General features: G+C 43.2%; 2 protein-coding genes across 3 annotated transcripts in view; both read right to left on the bottom strand.

The window, feature by feature from the left end:
• Nucleotides 1-3,645, bottom strand: part of LOC135506032 (mitogen-activated protein kinase kinase kinase 5-like) — a 63,838-nt gene extending 60,193 nt beyond the window's left edge. For both annotated transcript variants that reach the window (XR_010450330.1, XM_064925391.1), the window contains exon 1: nucleotides 2,602-3,645. Coding sequence is in view for 1 of the 2 variants with exons in the window: in XM_064925391.1 (XP_064781463.1) it covers nucleotides 2,602-3,016 (415 nt within the window). In the remaining variant the exon portion in view is untranslated. The remainder of the gene's footprint in view (nucleotides 1-2,601) is intronic.
• A 10,910-nt stretch (nucleotides 3,646-14,555) lies between these two features.
• Nucleotides 14,556-17,400, bottom strand: LOC135506031 (CCN family member 2-like). The gene is made up of 5 exons (XM_064925390.1): nucleotides 17,114-17,400; nucleotides 16,640-16,856; nucleotides 16,259-16,513; nucleotides 15,932-16,143; nucleotides 14,556-15,805 (listed from the first exon to the last, which is right to left on the bottom strand). The coding sequence occupies exons 1-5, from the start codon at nucleotides 17,171-17,173 to the stop codon at nucleotides 15,509-15,511; spliced, it is 1,041 nt and encodes a 346-aa protein (XP_064781462.1). The 5' UTR covers nucleotides 17,174-17,400; the 3' UTR covers nucleotides 14,556-15,508.
• Nucleotides 17,401-22,228: the final 4,828 nt, after the last annotated feature.

Raw genomic sequence — 22,228 nt, 5'->3', positions numbered from 1 at the left:
ATGTAGAAAATAATAAAATAAAGAAACACCCTTGAATGTCTAAACTTTTGACTGGTACTGTATATAATACATATATAATACATATATATATATACACAGTGGGGAGAACAAGTATTTGATACACTGACGATTTTGCAGGTTTTCCTACTTACAAAGCATGTAGAGGTCTGTAATTTTTATCACAGGTACACTTCAACTGTGAGAAACGGAATCTAAAACAAAAATCCAGAAAATCCCATTGTATGATTTTTAAGTAATTCATTTGCATTTTATTGCATGACATAAGTATTCGATCACCTACCAACCAGTAAGAATTCCGGCTCTCACAGACTTGTTAGTTTTTCTTTAAGAAGCCCTCCTGTTCTCCACTCATTACCTGTATTAACTGCACCTGTTTGAACTCGTTACCTGTATAATACACCTGTCCACACACTCAATCAAACAGACTCCAACCTCTCCACAATGGCCAAGACTAGAGAGCTGTGTAAGGACATCAGGGATAAAATGGCAGACCTGCACAAGGCTGGGATGGGCTACAGGACAATAGGTAAGCAGCTTGGTGAGAAGGCAACAACGGTTGGCGCAATTATTCGAAAATGGAAGAAGTTCAAGATGACGGTCAACCACCCTCGGTCTGGGGCTCCATGCAAGATCTCACCTCGTGGGGCATCAATGATCATGAGGAAGGTGAGGGCTCAGCCCAGAACTACACGGCAGGACCTGGTCAATGACCTGAAGAGAGCTGGGACCACAGTCTCAAAGAAAACCATTAGTAACACACTACGCCGTCATGGATTAAAATACTGCAGCGCACGCAAGGTCCCCCTGCTCAAGCCAGCGCATGTCCAGGCCCGTCTGAAGTTTGTCAATGACCTTCTGGATGATCCAGAGGAGGAATGGGAGAAGGTCATGTGGTCTGATGAGACAAAAATAGAGCTTTTTGGTCTAAACTCTACTCGCCGTGCTTGGAGGAAGAAGAAGGATGAGTACAACCCCAAGAACACCATCCCAACCGTGAAGCACGGAGGTGGAAACATCATTCTTTGGGGATGCTTTTCTGCAAAGGGGACAGGACGACTGCACCGTATTGAGGGGAGGATGGATGGGGCCATGTATCGTGAGATCTTGGCCAACAACCTCCTTCCCTCAGTAAGAGCATTGAAGGTGGGTCAAATCAAATGTATTTATATAGCCCTTCGTACATTAGCTGATATCTCAAAGTGCTGTACAGAAACCCAGCCTAAAACCCCAAACAGCAAGCAATGCAGGTGTAGAAGACACCAATGCAGGTATCTTCTAGCAGGTGTAGAAGGTTGTTACTGGGTCTTCCAGCATGACAACGACCCGAAACACACAGCCAGGGCAACTAAGGAGTGGCTCCGTAAGAAGCATCTCAAGGTCCTGGAGTGGCCTAGCCAGTCTCCAGACCTGAACTCAATAGAAAATCTTTGGAGGGAGCTGAAAGTCCGTATTGCCCAGCGACAGCCCCAAAACCTGAAGGATCTGGAGAAGGTCTGTATGGAAGAGTGGGCCAAAATCCCTGCTGCAGTGTGTGTAAACCTGGTCAAGAACTACAGGAAACATATGATCTCTGTAATTGCAAACAAAGGTTTCTGTACCAAATATTAAGTTCTGCTTTTCTGATGTATCAAATAATTATGCCATGCAATAAAATGCAAATTAATTACTTAAAAATCATACAATGTGATTTTCTGGATTTTTGTTTTAGATTCCGTCTCTCACAGTTAAAGTGTACCTATGATAAAAATTACAGACCTCTACATGCTTTGTAAGTAGGAAACACTGCCGATTTTGCAGGTTATCAAATACTTGTTTTCACCACTGTGTGTGTATATATCTATATTTTACAAATCAATACTTGAAGTCAAACAGATGTAATATCATCCAAAAATAATATTGCAATATTTAATTATCAATTTCTCTCTCCAATCATCACTAATGGGCAAGGAGGGAAATGTATTTTAGTTTGAGTCAAAAAGTTCAGTTCACTTCTGGAGTGTAATGGAAATTTGAACCTCCACCCAAACTAATCAAAACAATCCATGAGCCTCACTTCTAAGGGCACATAATGGTAAAGGAAAATGTGTGTGGGAAAATGTTCCCCCTTCCCCACTTTGTGGAGCAAATGAGACATTCCCCCATTGAGACTCTCTAGTGCTCAATGGATTCCAGGTTGACAAATGGCTAGGCTATAGGCATTGTGAAAAGAAGTAGGCTGGGGAAAGTAGTTAATTTAATACTTCTGAACATTGACTTGTAGAACCAGTCACACAATCTTATGTGCAGTTTTCTGTGTGCTCATGGCAACCACAATAGAAGCCCCATTAGAGACAACTGGTGTGGCATGTGGATTAATGTGCATGGGCCCATTCCCACCAACTGCAATGGGTATAGAACAGTAGTGAACCTGTTCTACTTTGGTGATATATGGTATGTGTTGTAGGCTGGGGTTTGATGGTTGGAGTTTGATTCAGAAGAATAGACAATGACAAAGGTATATTTGTTTTGATTCTGATAGTTTGAGGGCAACACATTCAATAGCCCATCACATACATGCTGCATGTCACCACCACCTCGTACCTGCATTATAGAACTGGTCAAGCACACACGTCTCTCCAAAGTCGATCTTTCCAAAGTGTATGATTTCCAGTTTACTTCCCACTGAGTCGCATGCGTCTTTCAGGCAATGCAGGGCCATGTTCTCTGCGGTGTGCGGCTGAGTGAGCTCGCTGTTGACGACATATGCCACCGTGACAGCCCTGCTTTTACATTTCACCGTAGACAACAAGCCGCCACTGTCCTTCGGGCAGCTCAGAATATTAGGAATGATGCTTCCGCTGACCACCGAGTCGTGCCAGAATGTCCCAGGGTCGGGAATGGGGGCACCGCTCACACTGTCTTCCCGGGGGCCAGCAGAGTCCGCGCAGGCACCCCCAGGGCCCGAGCCAGGACCAAAGGAGGGAACCGACAATGATATCCCTTCATCTTGACTCATTTTTTCAATGTCTGTTTTGGTTGACAATCACTCTTATGTGTTCTTATGGATCCTCAGTTGCTCGACATCTCCATACATCCAAAGTCAACATTACGCACGTTTCCTCACATACATTCTATGCACAAGGCATGCAAGATATTTCAACACAGGTAAACAGTCTGGTGATATGGATCCACCTCCTGTATAATCATGTCTGGTTTCGCATGAAATTGTGCAATCTGCAGTAATAAACCAAGATAGTGGGCACTACAACCATTGAAAATCAGTGTTACTGTTAAGTCACGACACATATGCTACTCATATACAGCTAATGATCCTATGGCAAGGAACAGTTACCACTGAATTGTAACATTCTTGTGCATCTCGAAATCGACTCTTCATAGTTTCCGAAGTTAAGCACGAGCGCAGGCTGAAATGGTTACAAACCGACCGTGAGTTTGTTGGTAGATCCACCGTTCTAGGAAGCAGATCAGGGTTGTGTGCAGCACCGCAATAATTTAGAAATCATGGAATAATAGAATAATATAGAATAATTATGCCAACAAGACAATTATATCCAGTCCCCGAACCTGCCCTATTTCCACTATTATCTTCCCTGCAAAAGCTCACGCACACTGGGTGGAGGTTGAGCGTTGTTTACGGGCGGTGACATGACCAAATTTGGAACAGTTGGCGCGTATTCCCCGTTAAAGCCACAGTCTGCAATTTTTCCAGTAAGAATAAGATTTACAGTAATTTTAACTACTGAACACTCTCCTTGATTTTGAGGTACATGACTTAAAAACAGGCCTAGACTGATTAGAATACTACTAGTATATTACCTTATCATCCATCAATGTTCTTGTAAACACATTATAAATTCAAATAATCTAAAAAAGAATACTGCTGCTCTCATGGAATGTCATTCATATACATCACAGTAATCGCTGGCTACAGTATTTGATTTGCACGTGAACATTACACTTGGTCCTAGTGTTATCACTACACCAGAATTTTTACTTCGATACCGATACCAGGTTTAGTATCACGATACTCGATACCACTACGATTCTCAATACCAAAGTGATACCAAAACAATACCAAGATAAAAAACAATAAATAAGGTGTGTTAGCCAAAGTCTCAGAATGGTACTTGATCCAGACATATATTTTGAGCTCAATATCATTACATAAAAAAAAGAAAAATGTGAATGAATGCATTAAATTAATCAATTATACAATCACACAATCAATTTGACTGTTTTATTGTTGTTGTTTTTTTACCAATATAACTACATACCATAAAGGTAATAATTGATTTGAATGATAATCTGTAGTCTTTTGATACATTGGTTAAATCAAGATTTAGTCTGGCCTATTTACAATACAGGTGAATGCATATTCAATATTTATTGAGTTTGTTTGGACTGATTTCACGGGGCTACAGATGAAAAACAACATGTTTTCCTTACATTTGGGACATTTAATGTACAGATCAACAACATTTGCATAGAAGAAGCAATCTCGTATTTTATAAAAGAGTGCGCTGTGTCTTTAAGACCCATGACATCATTCACACACGCACTTAGTTCGAGCCTTGAGCAAAGATGATCCATAGAGATAGATAGAGGACTCATCTTTATGTTTGTGCCATTATAGTATCTGTGACAGCATGGACAGCGCCAGTGAGGCTACAACCCATAGGAATCCCCACACAGTTGATTACTTTCAAAGATATTTATAACAAACCCAAGATAGTTTATCTGCGTTGTTTACAGTGGGAGGGGATGGCTGCCAATTTATGGGCTCCTAACCAACTATGCTATTTTGTTTGCTTGTTTGCATCGTTTGTAACTTATTTTGTACGTAATGTTGCTGCTACCGTCTCTTATGACCAAAAAGAGCTTCTGGACATCAGAACAGCGATTACCTTTTGAGGATCTAAGGACCCATGCCAAATCTTTTCAGTCTCCTGAGGGGGAATAAGCGTTGTCGTGTCCTCTTCATGACTGTCTTGGTGTGTTTTGACCATGACCGTTGGTTGGTGATATGGACACCAAGGAACTTGAAAGTTCTCAACCTGCTCCACTACAGCCCCGTTGATGAGAATCTTATTTGGTCCCATGAAATTGGTCTAAAGCTTCTTAGTTTACAATTCAGTGATGGGTCCCTTTTGTAGGCATGTGGATCAATTTCCAACTGAGTTGGGCTCTCAATTTACTGTTGAGAGTTAGAATAGTAGCAGTGGGGAACCGTAACAGCCTTCTACACCTTCAGATCAGGCCTAAGGATTTATTGTTTTTTCTTTAAATAGAAATGTAGTATTTTCTATAATTAAAATGATATTCTGATTTCATCTGTGTTTGTGTTGGAAAGGGAAGGGTTAACATTGAAGTGAAAAAAAATATCCAATTAATATATTTCTTTGGTGGTGTCTGGGGAGAAAAATCTAGCTAGCTAAATCAGCCATTGGCCCTCAGAAGCTAAACTGAAAACATCTCCCATTCAACTGCATTAGGGCATAGTTCTGGAGTGACTGTGAAATCAACCAACCACATTTTTAACTTGCAATGGGTGGGATGGTGTTTAAAATAATGTTGTTGTTTTTTACTTTCTAACTTCTGCCGTTTCTAAGGCCTACATGCAAAGCATGTCACTCCTGAGAGCACAGCTCTAATTAAATGACTTTCGGTTACCCACAGAAGCAGGCCAACCGATGCAAAATGCATAAATATGCACCTATTCAATAATATCAATACCTTCTGTATTTGTGCGTTTTCCATAGGTTGTCCTGCTTTTTTCTTTCATTTATTTAAGTAGGAAAGTCAGCTAAAAACACATTCTTATTTTCAATGACAGCCTACGCACCGTCAGCTAACTGCCTTGTTCAGGGGCAGAATGACAAATCTTTACCTTGTTAGCTTGGGGATTTGATCTTGCAACCTTTGAGTTACCAGTCCAATGCTCCAACCACTAAGCGACCTGCTCCCCTGCTGCCCTATGCTTCTGTTGGTAACCTAATGTAATTTAATCATTCAATAAGGCCATCCAATGTTTTGGGTTCCTAAATGCTACTGCCATATAGTGGTTCATTTGGGACTAAGAAGGTTAGATTTGGATATAGCTGTATGTAGGCACAAGTGGCTGTAAAATGAGACTAGGTAATAGCCGGTATTGGGCTACAGATTTCAGATGTCTGTATGTGTAGGCCTATACATTTTTGATTTGTTATTGCATGACCTAATGTCATTTCTATCAAATCTAAGTAGGCTTACTAAGTAAAACACCACAACAACTGGTAAGTAGACTTACTAAGTAAAACACTATAACAACTGTTTTTTATTTATTTTACTAGGCAAGTCAGTTAAGAACAAATTCTTATTTTCAATGACGGCCTAGAAACAGTGGATTAGCTGCCTGTTCAGGGGCAGAACGACAGTTTTGTACCTTGTCAGCTCAGGGATTTGAACTTGCAACCTTTCGGTTACTAACCACTAGGCTACCCTGCCTCCCCTTAGTAAGTAGACACCAACAACTGGTAAGTAGACTCACTATGTAAAACATCACAACAACTGGTAAGCAGAATTACTAAGTAAAACACCACAACAACTGCTAATGTACGGTGCTTTATTGCAACCTGTAATTCCTGCAAAATATACATATTCAGAGCAACAAATAAATAGGTTTTGTATCACATTCCATTAATTACTTTATTTCCCTGCATCTCGAACTTCCCCTAGACTAGTTCCTTCCTCCTCATAATACCAGACCCTCCTTTGGGCAGAGGGGGACCCCTTGTGGTCAGTGTAGCCTACTCGTGTGGTTCCATACTATTTGCCTACCTTCAAGCAAAATATAATTCATAGGGGGTCTATATGGGATTTTAAAATAGCTCCCTTGTGAAATGTTGCTACCTTATTTACATTTAGCTTCAAAGAGATCCTTGAGATGTTCTATTACAACTGATCTAGGAACACAAGCATTTCACTTCACCCACAATAACATCTGCTAAATATGTGTATGTGACCAATACAATTTGATATGATTTGATTTGTTTACTCTGACATCATCACAACTGAGAGACAAAAACTCAAGAACTTAGCATGTCTAGGTAAATACCCCAGGTCTTTGAATAGACACTGGGGGGGAGTACAGGCACATTCTAAACCCAGCATCCAGGGGCAATGAAGGAAGTGTAAAATGCATGAGAGTTTAGAGAGCTACAAGGGAGAGAATTCTGGAGGGAAAATGTTTACTACAGGTGAAGCACTTTGTTCAAATCATGAGGTACTATTAAAGGGATTTGAATATTTTCACTTACTTTTGAGTTTACATTGGCCTGATCCCTTTTTTAATCTTCCACATGTGATATCTGATAATCTAACTAGCCTACGGCCTATGTTATCAAAGCTAAAGCCTTTTCAAGACCATTGATAAAACATAACACACTATATTGTTGATATAAATGTCTCACACTTTAGTCACCCCCCAACAACAACACGAGCCAGACTAAGGCTAAATTCAGTCAAGATTTTTTTTAAAGTAAATAAGTAGATGAAAAGAGCCCTTTGTGGAAAGTCTGAGGGGGATTTACAAGTTTTAGACCCAATGGCTCTTTCATTTCTTCTGGAAAACAACCAAAGACCCTGCTAATCAGTGACAGGAAAGGGATTTGTGTTAATCAGACAATTACTGTAAATGTTTTTGTGGCTTATCTTTTGGTATGAGGTAAGTCCCATTTCCCGATCACCATCATAGGTGTCTGTGTTGTCTTAGATGTTTACCCAGGACCAGTTCAGTGTGATGTGAGTTTCCCCAGTGACGGGACACTGATAGTGAGTGTTAAAGCACAACCTATTGGGCATACTACGTCATTTCAACGTGGAAATGTGGGTCAGTTTTGTTTGAGAGGTTGATCAAGGAGTTTTCAACCTTTATTCACCCACTCAAAAAGACAGCCAGAAGTTTGTTGAATTCCCAATGTCTTATCACTATGTTTCAACCATCTAAAAGCACAACCAAATTGCAATGGAAAAACAATGTCAGATTTTTTTGTTTAGTTGTCATCTCAATGCATTTTCAACCATTTAAAAGCACAGCGAAGTTCAAACGGGAATACAATGTTAGATATTTAGTTTTTATAAAACAGTTTAATATGTTATCACTGTGCTTCATCAAATACTGCAACCTGGATTATAGTTCTTGTAGAGATTACATTAAAAGTACATAGTGCAAGTGATCAGTACTGTTCGAGATTCTGCACAAATATTTATATTGTGAAGATCTCCACAGACCTGCAACCTTTGCGTGCTATTTTCAATATGCACACTTTCTAGGATTACTTAATAAGACTTTTATAGTTACAGTAACCTCAAAATGTGGCCACGGATGAGTTAATCATTTTAAGGTTTAATAAAAACAGTGACATTAGTTTGTGAGATAGCCTTACCTTTAGGCTATTTACTCTATTCCAAAAGTCATATCGAATTGTTTTAGGTTGACAAGCAACCAAATATCAACATTTGAAGGACATGTATATTTTGTGCCACTGACATAGTCTGACTTAAAAAAAATTTTTTTTTTATTTAACTAGGAAAGTCAGTTATGAATAAATAATTATTTTACAATGACGGCCTACCCCGGCCAAACCCTCACCTAACCCGGACACCGCTGGGCCAATTGTGCGCTGCCCTATGGGACTCCTATGAGACTCCCGATCACAGCCGGTTGTGATCCAGCCTGGGATTGAACCAGGGTCTGTAGTGATGCCTCTAGCACTGAGATGCTGCGCCACTCGAGAGCTAAATTCCACTTTAATTTCAGGTTGTCTACAAATTAATAAATTATATGTTTGATTCACGTCTCCATCTCAACCAAAAATCATAGTAAAAGAATAGGACAATCAAACTTTAAATAAAGTTGAATTTAGCCCAATTCTTTAACTTATATTGTTAGTTGAAATGGAGACGTGAATCCAACATATTCATTACTAAGATGATCAAATTTGACATCAATCAAAGCTTGAAGAGCTAGTCCTATTTGTATTGTCTACTTTTAGTTGACTTCGCAAATGCTATATAGGCCGAAATAGCATCACACCATTGATCATATAGGACATAGAGTATGGTAACATTTCATCTACTCTGTTACACCTGCCCTTTGGAAAGACTTCGATAGCAACAGTGAATCTATGTAGTTATCAGGAAATCCAGTAGGAGATGCTGCCCAACTTATTGTTTTTGTTCTGATAGTGGATATAACGTTGAAGATCTGACATTGTTTCAAAGGTACAAATTTAACATATTTCATACAAGGGTTGTCCGTGTTGAAAATTGGTTAACATCATTCTGTGGTTGAAATTTCACAACTTTTTGCAAATCCAATGTTTTTTCCTCATAGATTCCACATCACAATATGTTGACAAATTATGTTGAAACAGCATTGATTCAACCAGTTTGTTCCCAGTGGGAAGGATGCCAGTAAGGCTGCATTTACACAGGCATACCAATTCTGATCTTTTTCCACAAATGAATCCAATCAAATCAACTATAAAGCCCTTTTTTTCATCAGCAGATGTCACAAAGTGCTTATACAGAATCCCAGTCAAAAACCACAAACAGCAAGCAATGCAAATGTAGAAGCACGGTGACTAAGAAAAACTCCCTAGAAAGGCAGGAAGAAACCTAGAGAGGAACCAGGCTCTGAGGGGTGGCCAATCCTCTTCTGGCTGTGTTGGGTGGAGATTATAAGAGTACCTGATCGTTCTTCAAGATCTTCAAACGTTCATACTGTAGATGACCAGCAGAGTCAAATAATTATCACAGTGATTGTAGAGGGTGCAAAAGGTCAGCACCTCAGGAGTAAATGTCAGTTGGTTTTTCATAGGTTGAGACAGCAGGTGCAATAGAGAGAGAGGGACGGGGGTTGAAAACAGCAGGTCTGGGACAAGGTAGCACATCCGGTGAACAGGTCAGGGTGCCATAGCCACATGCAAAACAGCAGGAACTGTATCAGTAGCATGGCCAGGTGGACTGGGGGACTGGGGACAGCCAGGAGTCATCAGGCCAGGTAGTCCTGAGGCATGGTCCTAGGGTTCAGGCCCTCCTCCGAGAGAGAGATTAGAGGGAGCATACTTAAGTTCCCACAGTACACCAGATAGGACAGCCTGACCCTAGCGTCTCGGCACAGACGTCTCGGCACAGACAGATTGCAGCATAGACACTGGAGGCCAATACAGGGGGGGGGGGGGTCAGGGGACACTGTGGCCCGGTCTGACAATAACTCTGGACAGGGCCAACCAGGCAGGATATAACCCCACCCACATTGCCAAAACACAGCCCCGACATCACGAGAGGGATATCAACAGACAACCAACTTACTACCCTGAGACAAGGTTTAGTATAGCCCACAAAGATCTCCACCACACGAGCCCGAGTGGTGCAAAACTGGATAATACGATCATGTCAGTGACTCAGCCCACTCAAGTCGAGTACAGCGAAAAAAACCTGGCACGACGTGACGCACCCCTACTAGGGACGGCATGGAAGAGCACCAGTAAGCCAATGACTCAGCCCCCGCAATAGGGTCAGAGGCAAATAATCCCAGTGGAGAGAGGGGAGCCCACCAAGCAGAGACAGCAAGGGCAGTTTGTCACTCCAGTGCCTTGCCGTTCACCTTTGCACCCATGGGCCAGTCTAGACTCAATCATAGGACCAACTGAAGTGATAAGTCTTCAGTAAAGACTTAAATGTCAAGAACAAGTCTGCGTCTCTCACATGGATAGGCAGACCATTCTGTAAAAATTGAGCTCTATAGGAGAAAGTGCTGCCTCCAGCTGTTTGCTTATCTACCAAGGGAATTCTCTTCGATTATAATCACAGCCGTATATATTCCCCCCCAAGCAGACACATCGATGGCTCTGAACAAACTCTTTTCAAACTGGAATCCACATATCCTGAGGCTGCATTCATTGTAGCTGGGGATTCTAACAAGGCTAATCTGAAAACAAGACTCCCTAAATTGTATCAGCATATCGATTGCGCAACCAGGGCTGGCAAAACCTTGGATCATTGCTATTCTAACTTCTGCGACGCATATAAGGCCCCGCTCTCCTTTCGGAAAAGCTGACCACGACTCCATTTTGTTGCTCCCTGCCTACAGACAGAAACTAAAACAAGAAGCTCCCGCGCTGAGGTCTGTTCAACGCTGGTCCGACCAATCTGATTCCACACTCCAAGACTGCTTCCATCACGTGGACTGGGATATGTTTCGTATAGCATCAAACAACAACATTGACGAATACGCTGATTCGGTGAGCGAGTTCATTATAACGTGCGTTGAAGATGTCGTTCCCATAGCAACGATTAAAACATTCCCAAACCAGAAACCGTGGATTGATGGCAGCATTCGCATGAAACTGAAAGCGCGAACCACTGCTTTGAATCAGGGCAAGGTGACCAGAAACATGACCGAATACAAACAGTGTAGTTATTCCCTCCGCAAGGCAATCAAACAAGCTAAGCGTCAATATAGAGACAAAGTAGAATCACAATTCAACGGCTCAGACACAAGAGGTATGTGGCAGGGTCTACAGTCAATCACGGATTACAAAAAGAAAACCAGCCCAGTCACGGACCAGGATGCCTTGCTCCCAGGCAGACTAAATAACTTTTTAGCCCGCTTTGAGGACAATACAGTGCCACTGACTCGGCCCGCAACCAAAACATGCAGACTCAGCTTCACTGCAGCCGACGGCATCCCCAGCCGCGCCCTCAGAGCATGCACAGACCAGCTGGCTGGTGTGTTTACGGACATATTCAATCAATCCCTATCCCAGTCTGCTGTTCCCACATGCTTCAGGAGGGCCACCATTGTTCCTAATCCCAAGATAGGTAAGGTAACTGAGCTAAACGACTACCGCCCCGTAGCACTCACTTCCGTCATCATGAAGTGCTTTGAGAGACGAGTCAAGGACCATATCACCTCCACCTTACCTGACACCCTAGACCCACTCCAATTTTCTTACCTCCCAAATAGGTCCACAGACGATGCAATCTCAACCACACTGCACACTGCCCTAACCCATCTGGACAAGAGGAATACCTATGTGAGAATGCTGTTCATCGACTACAGCTCAGCATTTAACACCATAGTACCCTCCAAACTCGTCATCAAGCTCGAGACCCTGGGTCTCGACCCCGCCCTGTGCAACTGGGTACTGGACTTCCTGACGGGCCACCCCAGGTGGTGAGGGTATAATACAACATCTCCACCCCACTGATCCTCAACACTGGGGCCCCACAAGGGTGCGTTCTGAGCCCTCTTCTGTACTCCCTGTTCACCCATGACTGCGTGGCCACGCACGCCTCCAACTCAATCATCAAGTTTGCGGACGACACAACAGTGGTAGGCTTGATTACCAACAACGACGAGACGGCCTACAGGGACGAGGTGAGGGCCCTCGGAGTGTGGTGTCAGGAAAATAACCTCACACTCAACGTCAACAAAACTAAGGAGATGATTGTGGACTGCAGGTAACAGCAGAGGGAACACCCCCCCTATCCACATCGATGGGACAGTAGTGGAGTAAGTTTTAAGTTCCTTGGCGTACACATCACAGACAAACTGAATTGGTCCACCCACACAGACAGCATCGTGAAGAAGGCGCAGCAGCGCCTCTTCAACCTCAGGAGGCTGAAGAAATTCGGCTTGTCACCAAAAGCACTCACAAACTTCTACAGATGCACAATCAAGAGCATCCTGTCGGGCTGTATCACCGCCTGATACGGCAACTGCTCCGCCCACAACCGTAAGGCTCTCCAGAGGGTAGTGAGGTCTGCACAACGCATCACTGGGGGCAAACTGCCTGCCCTCCAGGACACCTACACCACCCGATGTCACAGGAAGGCCATAAAGATCATCAAGGACAACAACCACCCGAGCCACTACCTGTTCACCCCGCTATCATCCAGAAGGCGAGGTCAGTACAGGTGCCACTAACATTGAGTGGCTGCTGCCAACACACTGACTCAACTCCAACCACTTTAATAATGGGAATTGATGTAAAATATATCACTAGCCACTTTAAACAATGCTACTTAATATAATGTTTACATACCCTACATTATTCATCTCATATGTCTACGTATATACTGTACTCTATATCATCTACTGCATCTTTATGTAATACATGTATCACTAGCAACTTTAAACAATGCCACTTTGTTTACATACTCATCTCATATGTATATACTGTACTCGATACCATCTACTGCATCTTGCCTATGCCGTTCTGTACCATCACTCATTCATATATCTTTATGTACATATTCTTTATCCCTTTACACTTGTGTGTATAAGGTAGTAGTTTTGGAATTGTTAGTTAGATTACTCGTTGGTTATTACTGCATTGTCGGAACTAGAAGCACAAGCATTTCGCTACACTCGCATTAACATCTGCTAACCATGTGTATGTGACAAATAAAATTTGATTTGATTTAGAAATTCTAGGGACAATAAGGAGGCTTGCGTCTTGTCACCGTAGCGTACGTGTAGTGCAGGAGGCTGCTGAGGGGAGGACGGCTCATAATAATGGCTAGAACGGAGTGAATGGCATCAATTACATGGATACCAGTCCACTTCAGCTATTACCACAAGCCCATCCTCCCCAATTAAGGTGCCACCAACCTCCTGTGAAGTGTATGTACGGCAGGACCAAATTGGAGAGATACTGTAGGTAGGTGCAAGTCCATGTAATGCTTTGTAGGTTGTAAAACATCAGCCCTAGCCTTAACAGGAAGCCAGTGTAGAGAGGCTAGCACTGGAGTAATATGATTTTGGTTCTTGTCAAGATTCTAGCAGCAGTATTAGCACTAACTGAAGTTTATTTAGTGCTTCATCCGGGTAGCAGGAGAGTAGAGCATTGCGGTAGTCTAATCTAGAAGTGTCAAAAGCATGGATTAGCTTTTCTGCCAAATGTTTTGAGAAAAATAAATCCGATTTTTGCAAATTTACGAAGATGTAAATGATGAATCTTTTGACCAACCAGATCATCTCTTTTTCCAATAATTGTGCAAAAGATCAGAATTGGTCTGCTTGAGACTGCTCCTTTCCTCAGACACTGCCAGAGTCAGTTTCCTCAGTCTGCTGTCTGGTTAGTGTGTAAACACACGGACAGGACAGCCAGCCTGCCGCTCCCTCCGTGCAGAGAATAGAGAACTCTAGAAAAACGTGTCGGACGTCTGCTGGTGTTGTGGCTAAAAAGTGAGACAGACTACACTTTAGGCTTAGAGACTGGGTGGTCTGACAAAGCATGGACCTGGACCACACACAATCCAATGAGTGGAATTTCAGTGGTCTGACTGCTGTTGTTGAACTGAAAGTGTTAAGACGTGACTGCTGTGTAAAAAACATATTAGTGGTTGAAGTCATATGTTCAAGTTTGGGACCACATTGGGGTATGATGAGGGGAGCAGTTATGTAGGGTAGGCTACCTTTTCAAGCTCAGCTGGAACAACACACTGAAAGAGTGGAGCAAAGAAAGGAAGGCATCATGTTTATATAAAAAATATAATATTTTATTCCAAACTACAAAAGTGAAAACATGTAATTTCTTTGTCACACTTCTCAATAAAATAGTATCAAAACTGTCACAGGAACAGTCAAACTCAGCAAATAAGCTATCAATAAACATATTGAAGCAAGAGAAAAAACAAAAAACAAACGCCTTTTAACTTTAAATTAACTTCAACAACTGTACAACAATATGTACAACATTTACAGCATTAATAATATCTAAAAAAGGAATGAAGCTACAAATCCTCCAGTCTTTTTTGACAAAATACAGATTCCTTCCTTGCAACCTGAATCAGTCAGTCAAAGTCAAACACCTCTTTTCTCAGTGCTGTGGCAAACCCTCAAAGCATGCACACTACGCTCCTTGTCTGGGAGGACGGCTGTTTTTCAGCATGGGATAAACCATGACCTGTCATTAACACTGCAACAGTTAGGCTCTGCAAACAGTGAACTATACACAAGGACACATTCAACTAGCACTCTGGTGCTGTAGCACTCTGGTGGGTAAAGGATTTAAGTGTCTCTACTGGGGTTAAAAGTTTTCACCCTTTGTTACTGCAAGTGCTCCGAGGTTGGAAACGGCCCAGTTAGTTGGATCCACACCACAGTTTAGGGAGAGGGGAACATGGCATCAGCCAATTTGTGACAACAACATAGGTTGTCACATAGTAGAACTATAGTGCAGTGTTTTTCTTGGGGCCGCAGAGCAGCCCCCTTGTCTTTAGGGAAAGTGGCCCTAAACATACATCAATTTACTCATACATATATACATTGAATATACGCGTATAGGTTTCTGTCCATGTACAAAATACAAAATTAGAAAATGAGGAAATAACAAACCAAAAGAAAAACAAATATTGTGCTGCGAGATGAGATGGATATCTGTTGGATTCAAGTTAAGAGTCATTGGTTGTTTTTGCTCTTTGGTTATGTAATTATTTACGCCATGTCTCCAAGCATCTTCTTGTAGTACATGGACTCGAAGATGTCGTTCTCGCCGGGGCAGTTGTAGTGGCACGCACAAGTCTTGATGAACATCATCTGCTTCTTCATGACCTGGCCGTCGGGGCACTTGAACTCCATGGGCAGGGTGGTGGTTCTGTGGGGGGTGCAGCAACGACCATCGGTGCACACGCCGCAGAACTTGGGGCGGTAGGACTTGGTGGTGGTGCAGCCAGAGATCTCAAACTTCATGGGCTTGGACACTCTTGGTGTGCGGATGCATTTCTTTCCCTTCTGTAAGAGCAAAGCAAATTAAAACACAAACATTAGTGACCATTCCTTCATTCTTGATTAGAGGAAGTGTTTCTATTGTAGTGAATGGGTAGGCTAGTTTGGGTCGTGGTTGAAGGATGTCTTTACCCTAATGCTTTGCTCCATGTGGGACTCGCAGGGCCTGACCATACACAGACGGGACTGTTTCTCCAGGCGGCACTCGCGGTTGTCATTGGTGACTCTGGTAGAGATGCCCAGGCCGCAGGTCTTAGAGCAGGCGCTCCACTCAGTGGTCTGGACCAGGCAGTTCTCCCTCATCATGGAGGGATCAGGCCCGTAGGTCTCCTCCTCTCTGTAAGCTGCAGGCAGAGAAGGGGAAGTGACGTTAGACTCTTTATCCCCACACTCAAAAGCTGACCAGATTACATCACTACAATGTAACTGTATGTCCAAGTGGCTAAGACTGAGACTCACCAGCGAGAACAGAGCCCACAAAGCTGTTTGTGTGTTGGGGGGCATCGCACACCCACTCCTCGCAGCACTTCCCAGGCACTTTGACGCGGCGGGGCATGGGGCAGTCAGGGCTGGGCAGGCGGATGTCCATGCTGCACAGGGGCACACAGCCCACGGCACCGTCCAGGCACGTGCACTGGTATTTACAGCTGCTCTGGAAGGACTCTCCACTCCTGTACACCATCCCTCCGATCACACAGGTGGCGCCACCCTTAGCTGTGGGAGGCGGAGGATAAGAATAGAACGTCACATCTCCAGTCACACAAACAATAGCAGAGGGAAAAAAAACATCTATGAGTCAATGAACTATAACTACAAAGAAGCCTGTTGAGAGGGACTCACCTGTACAGACTCCGATGCGGCGGTTGATGGGGGAGCCAAATTCACAGAAGAGTCCTTTGTGGGGGTCGCACACGTCCCTCTCTGTGCAGAACTCGCCCATCTGTTTGGCACACACCCTGCAGCAGCTGCAGGCATCGGGTACCAGGCTCACACCAGGAGGGCACTGGGGGGCTACATCGGGGCAACTACACTGCCCACTGCACTCCTGAGCAACAGCCTGAGGGGCAAAGAGATAGGAGCTCTGTTAGACCCAGATCACAGTGTCACAACTAGCAACATTACAGTACATCAACCCCAAGAGCTAGAGCATATAAAGCCTTATATAACTGTGTTAACAATATATCTATTTACATTTCAACTGCTGAAGTAATGGACTAGACATGCTGACACCTCATTGCGGTCTGTCTGGTACATGGTGCATTGACACAGCAATACAGCTCCCATATAACTTAAGTCTCAGTAAAAGGGTCTTACCAGGTAGGAGAGAGTGAGGCAGAAGAAAGAAATCAGTCTCATGTTCATTCCAGCAGACATTTTGCTTTTCTTAGTTTTTTTTTCTGAGTATCTTAGACAAAAATAAGTCTTCAGGTTCTGCAGAAGTCTTCCTTAGTCTCTTGCGAGTCGTTAGGGAGTTTGTCGTCGGATCGAGTAGATCTTGTAAGAAATGTCTTGTTCTTGTTATTTTCTCAGTTGAGTTTAGCTTCAGTAGTATATCTGTTGCTGCTCTTGTTGCTCTCTCTTGGAGGAGGAGTTGTTCTGTTTCTGAAGCTAGGAGCTCTCCCTGCATTTATACACCCAGGGCTGCCGTGACGTGCCAATGGCTGAATGGAGTCCTGGACAAACATGGACATTCTTGGCATTCTTTCCTAGTTTCCTGCCCCCTCTCTCTAGACCCCCCCCCATCCCGCATTCCTCCTGTCTGAAATCAAAGTGCTGTCACATATCAAAATAAAAGTGCAGTCTTGGCACTATCCCTCAACTTTCCTTTTTCTGTGTAATCGGCTGTTGTGTTCTATTCTGCAGAGACTGTAAACCTCCCCTGTTATTGGGAATAGCTGCCTTGCTGTTCTCCTAGCTCACCACACATGGATTCTTCACTAGTGACTACAAATACTTTCAATACCTATTCTTACAGGTGAATTGTATTGTCAAACAATGGGCTGTAGTGTAGTTCATGGCTGGATTTAGTCACTGTTACAAAACGGTAACATTATAAAAACCCGGTACACTTTCAGGGGTGTTTTTTGTTTGAAAGAAAACAACAGATTTATGACATTTTTTATTTAACCTTCATATATACAATATACCAAATATTACTAACACCTTCTTAATATTGTGTTTTACTCCCCCCCTCCCCATTTTCCCTCAGGACAGCCTCAATTCATCAGGGCATGGACTATACAAGGTGTCGAAAGCGTTTCACAGGGATGCTGGCCCATGTTGACTCCAATGCTTCCCACAGTTGTGTCAAGTTGTCTGGATGTCCTTTGGGTGGTGGGCCATTCTTGATACACAGAGGAAGCTGTTGAGTGTGAAAAACCCAGCAGCGTTGCAGTTCTTGACACCAACTGGTGCGCCTGGCACCTACTATCATACCCCATTCAAAGGTACTTAAATATTTTGTCTTGCCTATTCACCCTCTGAATGGCACACATACACAATCCATGTCTCCAATGTCTCAAGGCTTAAAAACCCTTCTTTAAACTGACTCACCCCTTTCATCTACACGGATAGAAGTCGATATAACAAGCTCAATAAGGGATCATAGCTTTCACCTGGATTCACCTGGTCAGTCTATGTCATGGAAAGAACAGGTGTCCTTAATGTTTTGTTTTGTATACTCAGTGTATTAGATTTATGCAATATCCAATATCCACAAGTCTAATAAATCAGGGGTATTGGGATTTAATCAACCAAGTCCTTAAATGGGGGTTTGTATAAACCGTCTAGTTTATAGACTCTTTCTCAGAAGTTCAAGTCTTTGGTTTCAGTCATATACTTTTTTATAGCCATGTGCTTTCACCTCAATAAGAAAGTTTAGTCCATGGACTTTAAAGCAAAGGTGTTTCACATTCCAGGTGTGGGATCCTATTTTGCTCCATCAGGCTCTAGACACTGCGCAGACTTGAGGATTGCAGGAAAGCGGCTAGACTCTTGGGTTTGTATATTTTTGATAAAAGGATCACACAAGCCCCAGACTCTCCACCTCAGTCTTATGAAAGGCAGCCCTGCTCCTCACCAGCCACCGAATCGGAAATGAAAAACTCCCAGAGAGAACTTGGAGCTGGAGGAATGCGCGGCTGCGCCAGCCGACATACTATTACTACATGCACACACCGACTGGGAGGAAGCGTGGCCTTATATGGGAATCTTCACTAGCAGCTTGTCTTTCCCTTTTTCCCCAACGTGCTCTGAGCACACAGTACTGTAGGAGCTCCTCAGGGGCTGTACTGTCTGAAAAAGTTCTCTCTGGACAGTGTGTGACATGGTAATGTTCCCTGTCTGTCAATACAGATTAATTTGTGGCCAAGCAGAGGCTGCCAGTTCCTTAACCCCATCGTGTCAAAATAGTAGCAGTTTATTGCGTATTTGACTGTGTGCTCAATTTCCTGAACCAATAACAGTGTGGTGTGGCTTTCCATTGCAGTATTGGGTGTCTAGATGAACTGAACTCCCCTCCGCAGGGCAGTGTTCAATAAACCACTCTGTGTGAGGTAAAACTTAGCTGTCTATTAGCATCAGATTCCCTGTCTTAGGCTGTTGTCCTGGAGCTCTCCATTAGTGCTCTCTCTCTCTCTGTCCCCCCCACACCTCTCCCTCTCTGTCCCTTCCTCTCCCCACCTCTCTCTCTGTCCCCCCCCTCTCCCCCTCTCCCCTCAGCCAGCGCCTGCTGGTGTACACCTTTTCCCTGCGACATTCCTCACTCAATGGCACATAGGTAAATACTTTCAGGTCTGTTAACCTTTAATGTCATGCTCCCTGATTTTCCATGGTGGCTAAAAGGGGTCTGAAACTCTAGCTTGAGCATGGCAAGTATTCCAAATTCAACATTCCACATTGGGTGCAGACAATAGCACAGCTATTTTCCCCTTTAGTGTCTGTACCCCCTTGAGGACAGGTATAGGTACAGTATGTATATCCCATGGGATCATGACTTAGAGATTCCACTGACCGCGAGTCCAATTTGGAATAAGTGACAGGGTGCTAAAGTTGTAGTGACAGGGAGTAGTTAGCTAGGATCAGAGGTCAAGAGCTGGTGACGTAATGGAAAGGATTCCACATTCAGTGTATATAAAGTAGCCAGCAGATATGTACTGTGGGATGTGGCAGCCCTGACCATGTTACTAACCTTCCCATTACCTGTACGGAGGAGGGTGTTGTGGTTAAGTTGTTCCCATTAGCAAAAAATACAAACAGATATACACTTTCTGCCAAGGAGTAATTGTCTGCGCAGTGTGATTCCAGTTATCTCCATGTCCACTGCCAAGTGCGTCCCAAATGGCACTACTTTTGACCAGATCGCTGCTAGTCCTGGTCAAGAGTAGTGCACTATATGGAGAATAGGGCGTCATTTGGGACACAAGCCTTTTCTGTTTGACATTTACGTAACTGTGTTCAAATTGCAAGTGTTCTCTCTGAGGTATTCCATCTACAGTGCCTTCTGAAAGGATTCATACCCCTTGAATTTTTCCACATTTTGTTATGTTACAGCCTTATTCTAAAATTGATTAAATACTTTCCCCCCCTCATCAATCTCCACACAATACCCAATAATGACAAAGCAAAAACAGTTTTTTAGAAATTCTTCCAAATGTATAAAAAAAAATGAAATTTACATGAGTACTCAGACCATTTACTCAGTACTTTTTAGAATCACCTTTGTCAGCGATTACAGCATTAAGTATTCTTGTGTATGATGCTACAAGCTTGGCACACCTGTATTTGAAGAGTTTCTCCCGTTCTTCTCTGCAGATCCTCTCCAGCTCTGTCAGATTGGATTTTCAGGTCTCCAGAGATGTTCGATCAGGTTCAAGTCCGGGCTTTGGCCTGGCCACTCAAGGACATTCAGAGACTTGTCCCGAAGCCACTCCTGCATTGTCTTGGCTGTGTGCTTAGGGTTGTTTTGTTGGAAGGTGAAGCTTCACTCCAGTCTTGGTCCTGAGCGCTCTGGAGCAGGTTTTCATCATGGATCTCTCTGTAGTTTGCTCCTTCCGTCTTTGCCTTAATCCTGACTAGTCTCCTAGTCCCTGCCGCTGAAAAACACCCCCACAGCATGATGCTGCCACCACCATGCTTCACCGTAGGGATGGTGCCAGGTTTCATCCAGACGTGACGCTTGGCATTCAGGCCAAAGAGTTAAATCTCGGCTCCATCAGGCCAGAGAATCTTCTTTCTCGTGGTCTGAGAGTCTTTAGGTGCCATTTGGCAAACTCAAAGCGGGCTATCATGTGCCTTTTACTGAGGAGTGGCTTCTGTCTGGCCACTCTACCATAAAGGCCTGATTGGTGGAGTGCTGGCAGAGATGGTTGTCCTTCTGGAAGGGTCTCCCATCTCCACAGAGGAACTCTAGAGCTCTGTCAGATTGATCATTGGGTTCTTGTTCAGCTCCCTGACTAAGGCCCTTCTCCCCCGATTGCTCAGTTTGGCCAGGCGGCCAGCTCTAGGACGAGTCTTGGTAGTTCCAAACTTATTCCATTTAAGAATGATGGAGGCCACTGTCTTCTTGGGGACCTTCAATTCCGCAGAAATATTTTGCTACCCTGCCCCAGATCTGTGCCTCGAAACAATCCTGTCTCGGAGCTCTATGGACAATGTCTTCAACCTCATAGCTTGGATTTTGTTCTGACATGCACTGTCAACTGTGGGACCTTATATAGACAGGTGTGTGCCATTCCAAATCATGTCCACTCAATTGAATTTACCACAGGTGGACTTCAATCAAGTTGTAGAAACATCTCAAGGACAATCAATGGAAACAAAATGCACCTGAGCTCAATTTCGAGTCTCATAGCAAAGAGTCTGAATACTTACAAATTTAATCAATTTAATCCATAAGGCTGTAATGTAACAACATGTGGAAGAAGTCAAGGAGTCAGAATAATTTCCTAAATCTAAATTTCCTAAATGATGATTGTATTTTTACCAAACCAGAGACCTAATCTAGGATGGAATTAGACTTTCCGTGGTCTGAAAGTTTATTATAGCAATATGTGTTTCCTTCCAGAAAAGACACAACATGCAAGATTGAAATGGGATTGGATAGAAGCAAATTATATTGCCTCCATGCAATTTATGTTGGAAATTCAAAAGAAGAATGTCAATTTAACAGGACTGGACTGTCTTATCAACGATATATGGAAAACTACTCACTATTTCCTTCTAATAATGGAATGTCTTTGACAAGCTGTGCCAGCTCTCCACAGTATTCTGAAATGATCTTGATAAATTATAAACATAAACTTGTCAGTAAACCAGGCTTATGTGGTGACGTGTAGCCAGCCTACTAGTCAAAGCTTCTTACCATCTTGGAAGTACTTCCTTTGGCCTTTAATATAAATATTAGCCTGAATATCCCAGTGAATGCATGAT

This window comes from Oncorhynchus masou, chromosome 19 (assembly GCF_036934945.1).
Source record: "Oncorhynchus masou masou isolate Uvic2021 chromosome 19, UVic_Omas_1.1, whole genome shotgun sequence".
In the NCBI taxonomy this organism is placed as follows: domain Eukaryota; kingdom Metazoa; phylum Chordata; class Actinopteri; order Salmoniformes; family Salmonidae; genus Oncorhynchus; species Oncorhynchus masou.
Note: the sequence above shows the minus strand (reverse complement) of the source record. Positions and strands in the feature narration are given on the sequence as shown.